Source organism: Dermacentor albipictus, chromosome 4 (assembly GCF_038994185.2).
Source record: "Dermacentor albipictus isolate Rhodes 1998 colony chromosome 4, USDA_Dalb.pri_finalv2, whole genome shotgun sequence".
Classification (NCBI taxonomy): domain Eukaryota; kingdom Metazoa; phylum Arthropoda; class Arachnida; order Ixodida; family Ixodidae; genus Dermacentor; species Dermacentor albipictus.
The window spans coordinates 174,310,424-174,330,564 of NC_091824.1; the positions used below are offsets into that span (position 1 = coordinate 174,310,424).

Sequence of the window (20,141 nt, forward strand, 5' to 3'; positions counted from 1 at the left end):
AATATTTCACCACGAGGTAAAAGAAGGTCCGAGGATCGCGAAAAAATAAATAAATCGGAAAATAAAAAAGTTTGACCATTTTGACCACTTCAATTGCCACATCAATAAGAATATTGTCAATAAGAATATTGGCTATACCCTGTTGCTCCCTGATCCAAACCTCTCTCTTTCTGTCTCTCAAGGTTATGCCTAGCATTCTTCGTTCCATCGTTCTTTGTGCAGTCCTTAACTTGTTCTCAAGCTTCTTTGTCAGTCTCCAAAACTCTGCCCCATATGTCAGCATCGGTAAAATGCACTGATTATACACCTTCCTTTTCAATGATAACGGTAAGCTTCCAGTCAGGAGCTGACAGTGTCTGCCATATGCGATCCAACCCATTTTTATTTTTCTATGAATTTCCTTCTCATGATCAGGGTTCCCTGAGATTAATTGACCTAGGTAAACATACTCTTTCGCATACTCAAAAGGCTTACTGGCGATCCTGAACTCTTGTACATTTGCCCAGCTATTCATCATCTTTGTCCTCTCCATATTAATCTTCAACCCCACTCTTACACACTCTTTGTTAAGGTCCCCAATCATTTGTTCTAACTCGTCCCCACTGTTGCTGAACAGGACAATGTCATCTGCAAACCGAAGGTTGCTGAGATATTCACCGTTGCTCCTTACTCTTAAGCTTTCCCAGTGTAATAGCATGAATGCTTCTTCCAAACATGCAGTCAATAGCATTGGAGAGATTGTTTCTCCCTGTCGGACCCCTTTCTTTATAGGTATCTTGCTGCTTTTCTTGTGTAAAATTAAGGTAGCTGTAGAACCTATGTAGATATTTTCCAAAGTATTTGCATAAGCATTCTGTACTCCTTGATTACCTAATGCCTCTATGACTGCTGGTATCTCTACTGAATCAAATGCCTTTTCGTAATCTATGAAAGCCATATGTTGAGGCTTATTGTACTCAATGGATTTATCGATAACCTGATTAACGACATGGATGTGATACACAGTAGAGTATCCCTTCCTGAAGCCTGCCTGTTCCCTTGGTTGACTGAAGTCCAGTGTTGCCCTTATTCTGTTGGAGATTATCTTGGTGAATATTTTCTATAATACTGGGAGTAAGCTAATGGGCCTATAATTTTTCAATTCTTTAACGTCTCCCTTTTTGTAGATTAGTATGATGATTGCATCCTTCCAGTTTTCTGGGACTCTTGCAGTAGATAGACACTTCGTATAAAGAGCCGCCAGTTCTCCAAGCAATTATGTCTCTTCCATCTTTGGTTAAATCGACTGTTCCATCTTCTTCTGCCGCTCTTCCCCATTTCATGCCTTGCAACGCCCTTTTGACCTCATCGCTAGTTATAGGAGGAGTTTCTGTATCCTGTTCATTACTGTTTCGAGTGGAGTTATCCCAAGTCCTCTGGGTATTGTACAGGTCAGTATAGAATTCTTATGCTGCTTTTACTATATCTTTGAGATTGCTGATGATATTACCCTGCCAAGGTTGACGACTGGGCGTGTTGGTATAGCATATTACAGGTTGGATTGCGCAACATTTTGACGAAACACACTGAAGAGAAACACACACCATGTTTCTCTTCTGTGTGTCGCGTCAAAATGTTGCGCAATCCAACCTCTAATATGATATTACCCTGCTTATCTTTCAATGCATACATCTTGGTTTTTCCTATGCCAAGCTTCCTTCTCACTGATTTCAGGCTGCGTACATTTCTTACAGCTTCTTCAGTCTTTCTGACATTATTATTTCAGATATCACTTACTTTCGCCTTGTTGATCAGTTTTGATAGCTCCGCGAATTCTATCTTAACTCTTGAGTTTAACACTTTCATTCTTTGTCGTTTCTTTATTAGGTCCTTTGTTACTTGGGAGAGCTTGCCTACTGGTTGCCTTGGTGCCTTGCCTCCCACTTTTATTGCTGCCTCTGAAGCCAGCCTAGTTACCGTTTCATTCATTACCTCTATGCAATCTTCACCTCTCTGTTCTAAGGCTGCATATGTGCTTGCAAGCACCAGCCTGAATTTGTCTGCTTTTACCCTTACTGCCTCTAGGTTGACCTGTTTCTTCTTGACCAATTTTACTCTTTCTCACTTCAAATTGAGGTAAATCCTACATCTCACTAACCTATGATCACTCCACTTTACCCTACGTATCACTTCTACATCCTGCACTATGCTGGGGTTGGCAGAAATTATGAAGTCAATATCATTTCTTGTTTCACCATTAGGGCTTTTCCAGGTCCACTTTCCATTGCTACGCTACCTGAAAAAGGTGTTCATTATTCGAAGCTTATTCCTTTCTGCGAATTCTACCAGCATCCCTCCTCTAGCGTTCCTAGAATCGATGCCATAGTTGCCAGTTGCTTGTTCACCAGTCTTTTTCTCCACTTTTGCATTGAAGTCACCCATTACTACAGTATACTGAGTTTGCACTGTTCTCATTGCTAATTCAACATCTTCGTAAAACTGATCTACTTCATCATCGTGACTGGATGTTGAAGCGTAGGCTTGTATTACCTTTAATCTATACGTCTTAATAAGTGATTACGACTACTGCTACCCTCTCATTAAAGCTGTAGAATTTGTCAATGTTGCTCGCTATGTCCTTATGGATTAGAAATCCTGCCCTGTATTGCTTCTTATCTGGGAGACCTTATAGCAGAAGACATGGCCATTAGTCAGCACTGTATTAGCCTCACCAGTTCTTCTAGGGTGCGATCTTGTACGCGTTCCAAAATAGAACGGAGGCGGTCCGTTCCACCGAGCCGCACACGGTTGGTCAGTTTGAACGGTGAAGAACGCCATGACGTCAATTGTGAAGTGATATCTGCTGTCAATCATTCCGTGTTGTCTGCTATCGGACGAACGCAACGGAACGGACCGCCAATTTCACGACGGAAAGAACGAACCGCCTCCGTTCGAGTTTGGAACGCGTACAAGATCGCACCCCTAATCTCGCTAAGGCCAATGATATCCCAAGCAATATCTGATAGCTCCTCAAAGTGTCCTGCTAAGCTAGCATCACTGAACAGAGTTCGGCTGGTAAAAGTTGTCAGGGTCAGTTTCCATTGGCGGCCGTTCGGGTTCAGAGATTCTTAGCACCCTCTGCGTTACAGGTCTGACTGCCGCCTTGGTCAGGTGGTCCGCAGCTGCTGGGGACTGAGGGCTATGGGTTAATCATCATGAGGTGGGGGGGGTGGGGTGGAGGGGGGGGAGGCCAATTCCTGTTCCGGTGAGGGAGTGTCTGTGTTGAAGCTTAGTGGGCCCTCCTAATTTGGTTGTACCTGGATTAGTATAGCCCCACTCGCTCTCGGCATCTTTTGCAGGTGTCAAGTGTCACATTAAGCCTTCAGATGTAGTGCACTGGAGGAGGTCAAATTGCTAAACCTGGCCACCAATAGCGTGCGCCGCCAATTTCTTTTTCTGTTGTTTTTTCCATGACCACAACGCTGGCAATGTTGCCGGCTTACGAATAAAGAAATCCAGAAACGTGAGCTTTCGAGTGATACCGAAATGGCACTGGCAGAGCACATAGTTATCGAGTTTATCTCATTGTTATCGAAAATCGAGCGCAATTTGTCCCCAATTTAAAAGGCAGAACTTGCGGATTCGCATCTTTAGATTACGATCACAGAAAAACTATGCGGTATTTTGTAACTAAATTTCATAGATAGGCACGGAAACGTGTCGGGAACGCGTAAAATAAAAATAGAAAATTGGCATTTTTAGTACCAAAGACCCGGGCCCCCGATTAACAGCATCGTCTCGAAGCTTGTGAAGATAGAAGGGAATGCAACACTCTTCAGCCCAAAAGCTAAGCAGGCTTGGGGTGCCAAGTTCGGGAATCTCAACACAGCTCTTCTTACCTGGTTTAACAAGCTCGCGATGCCGGTGTCAACTCGACGGCAGCATTTTATGCGAGAAGACGATGGAGATAGCCGACAGACTGGGCGTCACTGACTTTGCGGCGTCGAATGGCTGGATCGACCGTTTCCGGAAGAGCCACGGCATCACTTATAAGAAGATAAGCAGAGAAGCAGCAAGCATGAATTTGGTAACAGCTGATGATTGGAAGGCCACCCTATCTGCTATAATTGAGGGGTATGATCCTCGTGACATTTATAATGCCGACGAAACAGGCCTCTTATTTCAGGTGCAGCCATCGAAGTCGTTAAGCCTGAAGGGCAAAGCGTGCCACAAAGGCAAACACAGCAAAGACCAATTGACAGCGCTCCTTTGCTGTAACTGGGATGGCTCGGACAAGCTGAAGCCATGAGTAATCGGTAAATATCGGAACCCATGGTGCTTGAACATCACTCGCCTACTGCCATGTCACTACAGAAGCAAGTCATGCATTTATGACTCGTTCTTTGTTAGAAGAATTTCTTCAGTACTTTTATTACAAGATGAGTTCCCAGTGCAGGAGTGTTTTCCTCTTTCTGGACAATTGTGGGCAGCACAATTGTCCACCCAAGACAGTCGCCATTTCTTTGGAGAGTCGAGCTTGTATTTTTCCCTGTGCGTACTACAAGCCTCTTGCAGCCATTGGATGCAGGCGTCATAAAGAACTTGAAGCATTCCTACAGGAAGTGCATTGTGAAGCGCTGTCTCGCACTGTGGGGTTCTCACACCCATGCTCTTGGGACAAAGGAACGACAACACAGTAGTGCAAACAATCGCAAGGGCATTTATTGCACCTTTCATAGATCAATGCCTGCTAGCCGAGTTGCTATCCACAAAACATGCCGATGGACGCGCGACAAATCTAGAAGTCCGACTCACCGCGACCGGATAGCGAGCGAATATGTTCGCCCCATGCTGGATCCCAACGCCTGGTCGTTTGCGTGTACGGTCACGCCAACGGTGGCGCATTCCAAGGTGGCCACGCGAGGCGGTCTCGCAGAAGCATGGGTCGGCGCACGCGCGGCACGGCACGTCTGGGCTGCTTGCTGTTCCGTACCCAAGAGGCCCAAGAACCCAAGAGGTTATTTGGGTGCGGGGCCTTCGGCTCCCGCACCCAAATAACCCCGCCAGTTGCAGCGCAACACTCGCGCCATCTCTCGCTCTGCGCTTCAACCACATCGACCACCGCAGGCGTCACGCAGGCGACACGGCGAAGCGGGATTGCAGGAGATGGGGGGAAACAAGATATCTGGGGACGCGCGAGAGTCGCGCGTTCCCACAGCGCATATTGATCGCGGACAGCAGCCTACGACCATTTCTGTACTTGGCGCTATGCACTACGTCGCTTCAGCATGGACTGCAGTAAGCGCATCAGCCGTACAGCACTGCTTTGCGAGCTGTGGCTTCTGCATGGATAGGGAAGTGGAAACTGCCATGGAACATGAAGAGTTGGAAGCAGCCTCTTTTCTGTCAAGAGCTTACTGAGGCTATGAATGTGTTGGGGGCCACGGGAATCGCATACGGCTACATCGCCGTGGATGCTGCCGTTGTGACATAGGAGTGCCAAAGCATCGCTGAGGTCGTTGCAAACTTGGTCACAAGTGAAGGCACTGAATGTGATGATGATAAGCACGAGCCACAAGATTCTAGGGAGTTGGCAGATCCTGGCTTTGGAGAAGCCGTCGCGGCTCTGGACCTCCTCCACAGGTACGTCGCATCTCAAAGCGACAGTGTCAGTAGTGCGGCGTTTCAGGCTATTGAGAAACACGCGGTGCTTTCTAGCGAGCAAAAGAAACGGCAATCCTCCATTCTCGATTTTTTAGAATCCTAAACTCACTTTGCGAAAATAAATTCTTTCAAGTAAAAGCTGCACTGTTTTCATTCATTTTTGGAGCATTCCTCACTGTTGCGTTTTCGCCACTTTTACATTGTTTCTTCCCGATGCGGTGAAAAACGTATGAACAGGGTTCCATTGTATATACACATTTTCTTTTTCGAGTCCTCCTTGTTCAAGAAGCGATTATCTAAACAGGCGTTGATGCTTTCAATATTCATCATGTCTCAAGAAGCTACTGGTGTAGGAACCTCAAGAGGGCATCACTGCTTGTATTTTGTTACTGTGTATTTCCTGGCTTAGCAAGCCTCTATACTTGCATTATGAATGTGCTTTTCAGCATTCTAGAAACATAATTTACTAATACATCTTAACATTCCTTTTTGGTACCCCTATAGTTCCAGGACCAGAGAGATGAGGGAAGTAATGCATAAGTCCCCACATGCTTTTCTTGGCCATTATACCTAGCTAGGCTGTGGCAGGATCAGTCTAGGCAAGTGTGAGTATTGTGTGTAGGTTCTGATGAGGCAGTGTAAGGGTGCTGCCTGTGATTGTTTTCCTTGGCTTGTTCCGTAATTGAGCACTGGTGCATTGTGTAATTTTCGTTCCACCCTGATGAACCGTAGGGCGCATGGCGACTGACTACTCTTGCATGCAGGATGCAGAGATGCACCCGCTGTGTCGGCGGCTGCAGCTGAAGGACTTGGTTGCGGCAGGCTTCCAGAGGCTGACCAAGTACCCGCTGCTCATTGAGAATGTGGCCAAGCACAGTGCTCTGGGCTCACCCGAGCATGCCCAGCTGCAGCACGCCCTGCAGTGCTCCAAGCGCATCCTGGCACACGTCAACCAGGCCGTGCGCGAGGCTGAGAACACCCATCGCTTGGCCGAACTTCAGCGGCGCCTGGACAAGAGTGCTTTGGACAAGGTCTGGTTTGCTGCGCTGACAGTTGGTCCTTCCGTTACTGAAGCAGAAGCGTTCTGCAACTATATTCCGCCTCGCACACTTCCCTCTAATGCAACAAAAGCCATGGGTTCTGTGAACCACAGTAAATCAGTTACACATCTCAGAGAAATATAAAAGCCTCACTTATTGTGCTTTGCTAATCTGTGACGTTGCAATTGAGAGATACGCAGCAGCTAGGGAACTAGCCATTTCTCTGGTTATTGCTCTTGATTGGCTTAAACAACATAGCTTTCACTTGTTGTAGTGCATTAGACAAGTAAGTTACACCTACCATCTCTCAAAAATTTGTGATGAAAATTTCGCTGGTGCTAGCACACATTTCAGTACATGGGTTCCTTTTGTCATTGTGCCACCTAAATTGCCCGTCTCTGTTAAGCCTCTGCGAAAAAAATTTCCGCGGCATATAATGCATTCCGGACAATTTCACTTAGCTAAAAACCCAAAACAGAACTGCGGAAGAGTGGAACTCTCATGCCTTTAGCCAACGTCCACGAGTGACGTGCTGTTTATGCCTCACCGTCATGCAAGGATAAGGAGAGTCATTATTAAGCCACAATCTTGCTGAAACTATGCGTGTAAAATACATGGTCACTTACAGCACAGATGTGGACGCTTCACAGCCTAGCGTCATGGCGCAGCCAACGTCACTTGCGACATTTCGTGCACTTTGGTGCCGCCGGTTCAGGAATAAACACGTCTTATCTCAGTCATGCTGAAGCTGCTGGAGCCGCTACCCGAGACTGCATCTACTGCATTGTGCACTAGCTTGGCTGGTTGGCAGCTGGCGAGCCCTCAGTTCGGTTGCACTGAAGGGACATCAATTAGAGATAACAAAATCGCGATAAAATTAATTTTTTGAAGATGGCATTCGGGTAGCTGTGGGAAGACTACTAACCACCTAAAAAACTAAATATACAGTCAAATCTGTATGTAATGAATCACGCGGGATTGCCGAAAATTATTTGTTATTCTGAAAGGTCGTTGTAGTGAAAGCCCCAAAATTAACCATTCCAGCTGTCAATCCATCAGCCCATAAGTTGCCACCATTTGAGCTATCTACAAAAACGTCACTGTTGGCTCTCTGCCTACACTGTTGCCAGTTTCCATATATTCTGCTGCCATGCACTGCTGAAGCACTGTATACTAAGAGTGACGTGTACAAAGCAGACAATGAGAAAACTACTTCAAGAAAGAAGCTCCATGTCGCCTCCAAAGCACAATGTTTCTTGTTTGTTTCCCACATTTCTTGCCATGGACACCGCAAATGTCTTTCTCAAGGCGGACACCTGAAGTATGCCAAAGCGCAGGCGAGCATAGAAGACACCATCCAGGAAGTTGAAAGTGCGACAGTGTTGCATCCCCGCGAGCACAGAGGCTACATTTCTCCATCTGCGTAGCTAGTAAGGCCGCCGAAAGAAGCGCAAAAGAAAGTGGCATGTGCAGAAAGAAGAGGCCTGCCTCCGGGGCTATGCCTGGGCGCAGCATGCACTCACAAAACCCGATGCTTCGTTGCTTCCGAAATAGATATTTAAAAATTATCTCCTGCATTTTTTTTTTCATTTATTTAAGCACCATCTCAGGTTTTCCGAACCAATGCGTTGCGGTGCCTGCTTTGTGCGCCTTGTCGTCTGCTAGCCTACTGTTCCGGCTACTGGGAAGGATACACAGGAATCTAAGTATCTCCAGATTTCGGAAGTGAAAAATGGACGAGTTGGTATGGAAGCATGACTAAATTCGGAGAGCAAACTACTGGGGCACAAGCTAAGGCACAAAAAAAGACTGGACATGGCGCTACTTGCAACTGAAAGTTTATTTGGAAGGTTAGAGATGGTATAAACCCAACATGTCCTATGTCATCAAGCATCATCAAACGGCGTAAAAGCAAAAATAAAAAAATGACTACAGTGTAGACCGCTTATAACGTAAGTTGCGAGAGTTATAAAAATCCGCGCTTTAAGCGGTACTGCGTTATAACCAAAGCATGCTTTTTTCAGCTTTTGCCTATGCCAGACGAACCACCCACCTTTCAAACACAATTTATTACATATTTCACTCATACACACAGGCAACACAATCACTACATAGCACAGAAACCAAGTTCTGACAAGTGCGGCTTTAGCGGAAGAACGCTGTTATTTTCTTCTGGAGATTTTTTTAACAGTGTTTCGAACAATTTCGTCCTCTACAAGGCTTAAGCACTGAAGCGCTTTCTCACTCAAACTGTTCTTCGCGCAGTACATCTTCACTTTGCTGAGGTATTATAAAGCATCTTTGCACGGGACATCTGGGTCTGGCGTCCGGTTGCCACCATCGTCCGACTCGTCTTCAGTTGCAAGCTCCGCGCTATCGCACATGACTGCGACGATCGCATCATCCATGCTCGCTTCCTTGCAGACAGGAAGCTCCAACTCGCCGGCATAGACATATTCTTGGAAGGTGTCTGTGGCGGAAACAAACTTGCTTTCGAGGCCGGACCACACGTCGTCGGTGTTGACCATCTCATCGGCGACAGGAGCCTGTGCATTGCGCACGAAGCCTGCTTTGTTGAAGCACTTGCTTATTGTAGTGGCTTTTACCTGCCACCACGAAACGAACGATAACCATATCAATCGCGCCCCTTAAATTCACGTTAAGAGGCTGCTGCTGCTGCATGCTCAGCAAAGCTCTTTCGCAGATGCGTTTTTTGTAAAGTGCTATTACGGTTGCGTTGACACCCTGGTCGAGCAACTGACATTTTGCAGTCGTGTTGGCAGGCAGAAACTCAACTGCGGTAAACTTTGGCTTGATGTTGTGGGCTGCGCAATTGTCGAGAATGAGCACGACCTGTCGCTTCTCTAACACCATGTCTTCATCGAACTTGCAAAGCCAGCTTGTGAATATGTCTTGCATCATCCACGCTTTTTTGTTGGATTTGTGTGTCACTGACAGGCACTCTCGCTTTTTAAAGCAATGTTGCCTCGCTGATTTTCCAATGACAAACAGGCGGCGCTTGTCGCTTCCATCCATGTTAGCGCAGAACAACACAGTTATGCGCTCTTTTGAGGCCTTACGGCCAGAGCAGGCTTTGCCTCAGCGCAAGAGTGCGGTTGGGCAGAAGGTTACAAAATGCGCCAGCTTCATCGGCATTGTATACGTCTCTGTCCGTATACGTGGACAGCATGGTTTGCAAGTTTAAGCGAAGCCAGACTTCAATGGACTCGTCGTTTACTTCACCGCTTTCACCGCACACCACTTTGCAGCTGATGCCATGTGATCCTTGAATCGCTGGATCCATCCATTAAGTGGGTTGAAGTCGTCGTTGCCTAAAAGAGCACCAAGGTACTTGGCTTTTTGTTGGAGCATGGAGCCACTCACTGGCATGCGCTGAGCCCTAACTTCACGGAACCATCTGAAGAGCGCTGTGTCTTCGTACTTTGACGTACGTATTCTCTTCCTTGACAGGGAAGACGAATCTTGCTGCAGTTGCTGCCACAATTTGTCCCTGTTCTTGTATATGGTCGACATGGTTGTGTCGGAAATGCCGTGTTTGGCCGCCACCGACGCCTTCTTCAGCCCACTTTCTATGTCCCTTATAACACAACATTCCTTCGTCTCCTGCAATAAGGCATGCCTCTTTCTCACACCACTTGAAGACGCCGCCCTGATTGGACGCTGCTATAGTGACGAAAACACTTGCCCGCCTGCCTATAAAGTCTCCCGTCCTTCTCCTCCTTTTTGTTTCGCTTTTCGCCAGTGGTGTCCATGCGCGCCCGCGCTCCCCCTTCTCTGCATTGCGCACCTGGCAACCGTGCGATTATGTGGGCCATGCTCAACGCCTCCAAGAAAAGGCCGTGCTGCGTGCGCCAATTTCATGGTCGCGCGCCTAAAGGAACTGCGCTATAACTGGTATTCTGCTTCGCATGCCTACGCAATAAATGGTCCGCCTATACATTGAGTTCTATGGGAGATATATGGGTGGTAAAAAAAAAACCATGCTATAACCGGTCCCGCGCTAAAGGTTGTTACGTTATAAGTGGTCTGCACTGTATTTATTGATGTTAGCTCACCAAAATATTTCCACATGTTGGGTCGTATCTAGAAAAGATTTTTCAGTGTCATAAAGTGCTATAAAAGCACGACTGGCATACCCTGCCCCCATTTTCTTTATCGTGAGCCTCTACAACTTCTCTTGTTGTTCGATCTTTCTGCTTAAAAAGGGCTGTAGTATCATCAAACTTTGGTGTGCATTTACCTTGGGAGTCGCAATCTCTTAGTGTATTGCAAGATGTGTATGCACAATCCCTTTCCTGGAATTGGAATGCTCTTTCAGCCTAGTGTTAGCCAGGTTGGGCCATACTGTATTTACACGATTGTAGGTTGACTCAAATGTAACTCGACCCCCCATATCGTGTGACAGGAAAAAATAAAAAGAAGGAGAGCATACCCGAGGGTGCATACGATAAAGAAAATTTATTAGTAGCTGACATGGTCATTGGACTACTAGTCTTCACTAGTGCTGCCATCATCATCGTTGCTACGGTCCCACAACACGTCGTCGTCCAGCGAAATTTAACATTTGGCAAATGACTGCACCACTACATCTTGCGGAACAGCAGCCCACGCCGAATGCACCCAGCCACACGCAGCCATCAGGGAGGCTCTTTTGACAGGTGCGGTTGGTGTAATTTCGCGGTCTTCTGCCGCCAGCCACTCGTTGTACTCACGGCGGAGCAGGTCCTTAAAAAGACGAAGATCCAGGCTTGTTTCATGACCATGTCGCACTTCAGTGGCAGGGACCTATCACGCATTTCAGCAACGTACGACGCAAGCTTAGCCTACAGCTCCGAAAGGTGCCCAGACTTTGGCACGTGGGAAATTCCTCACTTGCTGTCAAAGGTGAAAATTTCGCTTCACTGCAGTCGCCACTCTCGCACCACCCGTTCAGAAACATTGAACTTGCGGCCTGCTGCGGAGTGATTCTTTTCTTCTGCGTAAAGGATGGCAGCCCTCTTGAACACTGCTGGGAACAAGTACTGAATGATTATTGGGCTTGGAGCACTCATGATGACTGAGAAAGCATAGAAGTAGCATGTAGCCGGCAGTCAAGTGGAATGCATCAAACCAATGCCTTTCGTCAAACTATAGAGAAAGCTAAGCGCAACATGGAAAGAGAAACCCACTAGCGGTGTCTGCTCTTCCATGAACTACCGATACTCCCCACAAGCGCCGCCGTTCTGAGAGTGCCGCCGTGAATGGAACAGTGGCGCTTCCATCAATTATCGACACTCCCCCATGACTGTTGTGTGCACTGTAAAACTCTCAAAAATGTTGAAAAACCCTTCCGAAAAGCGAACAAACACGTGGGATAGTGAAAAGCTACGGGTAGGGCCATAGAGCAAACATAAAATTGTAACTGCGTGGTAGCTCCCCTTGGTCTCGCTTTTTTGGTGGTGCCATGTTTTGGTTTCGATTGTAAGTCGACCTTCCCCACTTGAGATTTTCAAATTTAAAAAGAGTGGTTGCGTAAATACGGTATTACAATCGTGTAAATACGGTATATGCTTTTCCACAAGAGAAAGAACCACTGAAGAGAATACACCACTGAAGTTGAGCATGAAATGAAATTGTTTACATGATTAACACTGCAACCAGACCTATTGTTTACATCTGTAGTGCGGGTGCGTGATCTTTCACTAAGCCTGCATATGGCTGAACAAATGGTGACGAGCTTATTTTTCACGGAGAAAACTATGTTCATTCCATAGCGAGATGCCAACTTTTTCAACCTATGGGACAGGCAGTGGACATAGGCGATGACGGTCAGCTTCCAAATAGACTTTTGTTTGCAAGTGACGCCGTGGCCAGTCTTTTCTTGTGCCTTAGCTTGCGTCACAGTAGTTCGAGCTCTGAATTTAGCCAGATTTCGGAATATTAGTTCGTAGTACCGAGGCATTGTTAACACGACGTGGAAACTGAATAACTATCGTCATTCTGAAAAGTTTGGTACCCTGAAGTTCATACTAGTACTGCAATATTTTTACATTGCAACCATAAGAAGTCCGCTGGGGATTTCTAAATGGTTCACTAATCTGAAAAGTTTGTTAATGTGGTGTTTGTAGTAACAAGGTTTCACTGTATTTCAAAATATTAATTGTATCTGATTACAGTGAGCTCTCTTTTGCATTTTGGGCTCGGTGCAAACTTGAGGAGCAATGTCTCGGCCATCGGGGCACTTATAAACAAATGTTTTGCTTCATGACGCTATAATATAATGCACTTAATGGCAGGCACAGATTTTCAAGTTTTGGTTCAGTATCTTTTTCTTGGCTGTACTTTAAATGATAAATTATCCACATTTTGAACACAACACCTTGAAGTGCTGTACAATTGTTAATACTTGTCATACCAAGGAACCATTCTCACCATTGTGAACCTTATTCATCCTAGTGTCTTGGTATGTGCCTAAAACAATATTTTGGCGATACTGGCAAATTCAGGGGTGCAATCATTAAGCGGGTTAAATTTGCCGCGAAGGGAAAAAAAATTTTTTTCATCTCGCATTTGCTGCGGGATGACAACATGTCAACAAGCAGGCGGCTGCTTCTGTACAGTGCGGGACAAAAAAAAAAGGCAGCCGGCGGAGCAAGCCGAAAACGCCGAATGCGAATGTTTTTCTTCTCGTGAATACATTATGCACCTTGAAACAGTTTCTTCCGTATCAGTAATGAATAATATCGTAAATATCGGCAAGTTCGTGACAATGACATAGCCATGTCCACTTCGAGGGGCCGGAAACAAAGGTGGGCACGCATAGCTGCCAGTGACATACAAACACATGGTGGGCGTGCTGTAGAAACTGCGGCATTTGTCTTCACAACAATCCTAATGTGGGCAAATATCTTAGCTGTGTTACAAGCGTCGGTGTATGAATAGGGTACACTGCTAACGTATCAGTGGAAATGTGGCCACTATCATTGTCGCTCGTGATTTGTTGCCTGCCCACGAGTGCAGACGAAAAGAATCGAAAGGCGCTTTTTTGTTGTTGTTGTTGTTGTTGTTGTTGTTGTACTTTACCAAAACCATTATAAAGCCTACAAATAATAAAGCAAGGTAAGTTTGGTTGTAGTGTCTTTTTTTTTTCATGGAAGTGCGGAAAGTGATGAAAGGAATGAAATGGAGCATCTGCTTAAGAATGTTTGGTGCATGCAGACCAGTTGGTATGTCTTGAAAAGTTGTTCGCGTGGCATTCGAGAGGTGGACAGCACGATCATCATTAGATAGACTTGGCACACGACATATCACTGCAACAAGTTCGGGGTGCGATCATTACATGGGAAAGAAGAATAAAATCGAATTTTGACGGCAAACTTCAGGGGTGCGATCATTACGTGAGTAAATACGGTAGTCATTGCTTCATTGTTCCCAGAAGCAATACAGTACAGTCATAATGCTATCAAGAAAGAAAAATCCAATCATTGGAACTGATCATCGCTATATGTGGACTGCCATAAATAAATAAAAAAGAAAACTACCAAACATAGTTTTGTAGCTCCAAAACCAAATTATCCATGTGCACTAAAATAGACGTTGTAGAAAGTAGTCAGTGAAAAATAAAATATATATTTGTACTTCTAAATGGCCTGTCAAGCGTTAGGAGCGCTGAAAGAGTTAATTGAAATTAGTTAACGAAGCGTTAAAGAAGGCTTCGAAACCCATTCTCGCCCTTCTAAAGAGAGTATGTCGAGTCTGTGCCTTCAATAAAAAAAACCCTCGTTTGTCACGCTCTTGGGAGCTAAACCATTTTAGCAAGTGCACGTGAGTGGTGATGGACAAACGGGCAAAAGAATAAGCTGGAATGTGCAGCGCCTGGCTCGGCTAGTGAGTTCGCTGCTTCGTTAGTCGGAAGTTGCTGCAGCAGCAGAATTCAGGGCTGCCATTTCGTAACGACGCTTTTTACGGTGCTATTCCTTTTTGTGCTGTGTGGTCAGAGCAACACTGCGCCTGCCTTATCAATTGGATTGGCCAGCCTTCAATGGCGGATGGTAAAAGTGGCATAGGATCGAGCAGAAGGCACCACTACAGTATTGTGATCCCTGTTTTCCACCAAGTATGAAAATTTTTTTGTAATCGACTATTTCTTGGTATTTTCTTACTCGACATGTTTAAATATTCGGAGTCCGCCTCAAAAACTATTCGCGATAAGGGGTGGAAAACACGTGGATTTAACAGTGTGCCAAGAGAAAATTTCTATTTAACTTATATTTTGAGATATCAGATTTGGAGTTAATGAGTGCTTGCTGTACGTTATATATTGAGAAAAGCACCCTTGGATCGCTTTTAGGTAGAGAACCACCCCCTGAGCCCAGTGTACAGGCATCTTGACCTCAAGCGACACCGACTGGTGCATGAGGGTGCACTAACAATGCGGCTGCCACGTCAGAAGCCACTTGATGTCCAGCTGGTGCTGCTAGAGGATCTATTGCTGGTTCTTCAGCGCCAAGATGGTAGTGAGCGGCTGGTGCTACGCTTCTATTCCGTGAGCCTGCCGACTGCCACAGCAGAGGACCGCATGCTACAGTGCCCCGTCATGCGGCTGCAGCACCTGCATGCCCGTGATGTTGCCACTGACCCGCGTGCCTTCTTCCTCCTTGACACGGAACCTGAGCAGCGTGCCATGTGGGAGTTCGCTGCCGCGTCGGCCGTTGAGAAACGTGGGTGGCTCGAGCACATTGCCGCTGCCACACGGGCACACGCGCCCCCTGGCGATGACGAAGGCAAGCACGCTCCTGAAACGCCCTCGGAGGACACACCTACAGTGCTCGAGTAAGTCTCTTATGAGAATGGCTCATTTGTACTGGAAAAAAGATGAAAGCACAAGAGCATGTGAAAATAACAAGACCACATCAAGTGGTTTGCGCGCTGTGCTCGCATGGAGGTTTTCCCCTTTCATGCATAATTTTTTCTCTTAATTTCTGCCTGCTACATTCATCTTTTTTTACCAGATGTAGGAAGAGTCATGGTAGTGCACAGGCTACATGGCACCTTGTTTTGTCTGCATATTGCCTGTAACTGTACAGTACTTTTTAGCAAATGTAGGAAGAGTCATGGTAGTGCACAGGCTACATGGCACCTTGTTTTGGCTGCATATTGCCTGTAACTGTACAGTACGGTCCACTTTCAGAGGGAAAATGCGAGCACGTGGCCAGCGGTCTGTGGAGTGCTAACTGCTGGCGAGATTTGGAAGCGTGGAGCATGCGCATAGATTCATAAGGCGGTGTGTGCCCCGCGTCGTCTGCTACTTCTCCGCCCCAGCGCTCGGCGCATGCTAGCAAGCCCTGACCCTTCCAGCTTATTTTTTAGAGTGAAGCTGTATATGGCTAAGGTCTGGGGCTTCGTGGCATCTGTGTGCAGAAACTAGCCGATCCTGGTGATTGTGCAGAAAGGGTTCAAGCTCAATGGCACATACTTCTGTGGGCTATGGGACCTGTAACGCGTCCTTGAACAATTTTTGTCACGTATGGGACCCGAGCTGTCATCATTAGCAGTCTCTCGATCGTTGTCGTTTTCTTCCACAGCTGGCTCGTTGGCGCCCCTCGGCGCAACCGCGCTCATGCCACTGCTAATGAGTTCATTGTTGTCGTGTTTCATAGCTGGCTCTGTTGCCGCTCGTCATTCCCATGTAGAATTTTGCTTCTCTTCCATCATCATAATGGGGAGGCCGCATTCACGGGGGGGAATGAGCCATTCATTGTCTTGCGTGACAGACACATTTAGTAACAGAGGTGATAAGCAAATGTGTGCATGTACCTATAGCATCACAATGACCACAGATAAGGACAATAAATATGCTTGTACCTTTGTTCAAAATTCTGTGTCGCCTCTGTGTCGTGCACTCAACAGCTTCGCTGGTCATCCACCTTCGCAGAGTGGAATGGCTCACGAATGTTTTTTTCACAGTGTGAAGCAACTGATACTAACTCTGCCTCCTGCTTGTTGAATAGGTAGACATCTTGTGGTGGAAGGGCAAGCTTGGTATGCTTGCTGCATCTGGCTTCAATTAAGGCCTTGTCTGTTATAACAAGTGGCCAGTTGCTGCGAGCGCTATGTGAAAAACTTACGACTAGCTTATCGAGATTCTGCTTGCTGATTACCCTACAAGCAGCAGGCAGAATAGTGGCTTGATAAATCGCACCATGTAAAGCGCTTGCCAAGTGCAGTCGCGGAGAAGTAGCAGATGAAGTGGGGCACGTGCTGCCCTTGCGACTCTATACACATGTGCCGCATTTGCAAACCTCACTGCCAGTTAGCACCGTGCAGGCCGTTGGCCATGCGCTCGCGTGTTCCCTCTAAGAGTGGACCGTACTGTAACGAAAATACTCTGTACATGCATCCTTTCATGTACAGCAAACGACTCGATGCTTACTGCAGGGAAAAGTTGAACCCTTGCCAAAGTTGCTGTGCAGAATTGTATTGTATCTTGACTGCATAATAAGGTCTAATCAGACAAAGCCTGGAGTTCAAATCCCTGCATGATGTTGTGGTACGGTTCCTAAATTGGCATGAAATGAACCTTTAGATTGGATTTAGATTTAGATTTAGATTTAGATTGGAGCTGGCAGAAAATTAACTGCAGTACCAGTGCAGTAATTCGCATTTAATGTAGACAGGCACGAGTGTATACTGGTGAGCACAAGTGTAACTACACTCATGGACAACTTTCTGTGGCAGTGAAGGGAAAGCTACAGAGACGGAGATTCTGCACGTGTGTTACCGCGCCATGTAGTCGGCCAGCGTTTGACAGTGCTTTTGGTTGCTCGGAACAGACGCTGAATCGACGCAGCTTCAATGTACGATGGTTTTGCGTTTGCCGAGACGCGGAAGGTAAAGGCCGCAAAATAAGTTAACTTTTGCTAATAAGGTGTTTATGTTTTCTCTTTTAGAGCTTAAACTAATGTGGATGAAAACACGGTACTCTTTTCAGAAGCGCTCTCTTTTGTGTGTGCTTTGCCTCTGTAGCTTTCCCTTCATTGCCGCAGAAAGTTGTCCGCGAGTATAGCTGTGTGAAGGGCATTCCACAAGCCTTTCATCTTGAAATAATCAGAACGTACAGTTGAAGCAGCCTGCCGTCTGCCATGACAGCACTTGTCCGTGAATAATCGCAGGGACATGCTGCATGAGCACTTGCAGTAGGCCACACCTGTAACAGCAGGTCTTCAACCTGTAACTGCCAAGCTTTCATTGGCTCAGTGTGCCATTCGATGTGGCACATTATTTGCTATATCAACAGATGGGCCCTACTCTCCACTTTGATGGAAAGTTGCACACAGGCTTTGACACTTCACTTGCCATTGAGCACATTGTGATGTGTGTTCAGCTGACAGCTTGGAAAGGTTCCTGTATGTAAGCTCGTGCTTGTGAAAGAAAGCCCGCTTTATAATTGTGTAAATGTGCTATTTGGAACTTGACGACATCCTACCAGTGGTCCCTTTGTTGACCATTGTTGTTCCGCCGTGACCACTTGTCTTTTCCCAGCACTGGTGTTGCAGACCATGAGGACGAGGAAGAAGAGGTGCCTACGGACAAGGAAGAAGGAGGGAGCAGAGAAGATGAGGAGACAACGCCTCCAGCCTCGGTGGCAGAACAGACGGAGAGGAGTGACAAGGAAGAACCTGCCAAGGAGGAGGGCCCTGACAAAGAACAGGGGGTGCTGGCCGGTGCTCCAGTGGCAACACCTACAGTGGCCCAGGGAGGCCTATCCCTGGTTGATTTCCAAGAGGTGGTGGTGGTGCCCAGTGCTCCCTGTGAAACAGCCACACCTGTGCTCACTCCCATTGGTAGGTCTGCATTTTTGTGCATTTTGCATATCCAACACTGCATCGGGTTTGCAAATGAGCATATGTGAGCTCGAATGAACATGACAGCCTTTTTGTACGTTGGTTGCCAGCAGGCTCATTAACTATTATTCAAGAAAGTAATATCAGTACTCTCTCTGCACTAAGGGCTTGCTGTTGTGTGCGTAGCATTCATTATGGTCTCCTCATAGCAATGAAGCAAAAATTGAAGACTGCTTTCCATTCTCTGTTTCCTTTGGTTTCTTGCTGTTGCTTGCTGGGAAAGCGTACATCCATGGGAGTATAAAACTGGAGGCTTGCAGCAGCACATAAATAAAATCTTTTTCAGGCATGTGCAGAGCCTGTGCATCACTGTAATAATGACATAATCACATTATGACAAGGAACTGCTGATAACACAAGTGCTCCCACTTACATTATCACACTTTTATAAGTGTTCGTAAACAAATGACAATGTAAACTTTAAAGAATTAGGCTGAAATGATTGTTTGTTCTACTGTCCTAAACATGTTTCTACTACTGTATAAACCGGAATAAAAGTCGAGATTTTTTCTTAAAGGGAAGCTGAAGAGTCTGTCGAATTCAATAAGACGCTCATAAACGGATGCGGGAACCTTATAAACCATGTAGGTCAAATTTTGGTTTTTTTTTTTCAAATAGGAGCGACGTAATCGTCGTTTGAAATTGCGCTGTAGCTCCACCCCCCGTCGAATGCCGCGCGCTGCTGCTGACGCTGACGATGCGAGCGGAGACCGGAAACCGCGGTGTTGTGACGTCAACTTTAGTGTTTTGCTCCTTCGCAGCCTGCACGACCGTGCCTGACCGTGCTTGTTTCTGCGTGCGTGCCGTCGTAATCTGCTTCGATCGACCCTGCATTTCTTTGTTGGTGCGTCTGTGTGTATGTAGAGTGGTGGTCAACGTGCGCAGCATCAACTGATGTGGTGGGCCGATCATGCCGTCTTTCTGTGCAGCCTACGGTTGCACGAACACCAGCGGCCGCGACGATGTTGTCTTCCATTGCTTCCCACAAGACAAGAAGCTTTTAAGGAAGTGGGAGGCTGCTGTAAAGCGAAAGAATTTCAAGCCCTCAAGAACAACACTGCTGTGCTCCAACCACTTCCGTGACGACGATTATCACCAGAATTTCCACTAGCAGGCTTTCTAAACGCAGCACGAAAATATCGGAGCAATGAAAACAAAGACGGCACGAGTGCGGACTGAGTGATGATAACTGGTGTTGGAAGGCCTTATGAATACACGAACTCGCCCAAACCTGGATTTTGATTTACTGTGAGCTCCTTCATGTTAGCACGCTGAACGGAAGGTGCATGTTTATTTCCCGCCCTCGACGCAGGTTTCGTCGCAAAGCGCCGCGAATTTTCTATTTGCACGTGTGTTGTAAAACAGCCTGCATGCAGCTATAGCATAACGCAGTGCAAATGTAGAGTTTGCATGTGCTGGAAAGCCGGCGCACGCCAGGACGCTACGCTCCCCCCGTCTCTCGCGCACAGCGAGAAACCGACCGTCTCACGTAGCTGACGGAATTCGCCGCCTTTACGACTTCGGTTACGAGTAGTGTGCGGATGGCGCACAGATG

General features: G+C 46.5%; 1 protein-coding gene across 6 annotated transcripts in view; it reads left to right on the forward strand.

Annotated features, from left to right (window-relative positions):
- LOC135913605 (rho guanine nucleotide exchange factor 11-like) overlaps positions 1-20,141 on the forward strand; it is a 253,038-nt gene that overhangs the window by 205,213 nt on the left and 27,684 nt on the right. For all 6 annotated transcript variants that reach the window (XM_065446119.2, XM_065446121.2, XM_070537837.1 and 3 more), the window contains 3 exons: positions 6,408-6,674; positions 15,034-15,515; positions 18,225-18,526. In XM_065446119.2, coding sequence (XP_065302191.2) covers positions 6,408-6,674; positions 15,034-15,515; positions 18,225-18,526 — 1,051 coding nt within the window. The remainder of the gene's footprint in view (positions 1-6,407; positions 6,675-15,033; positions 15,516-18,224; positions 18,527-20,141) is intronic.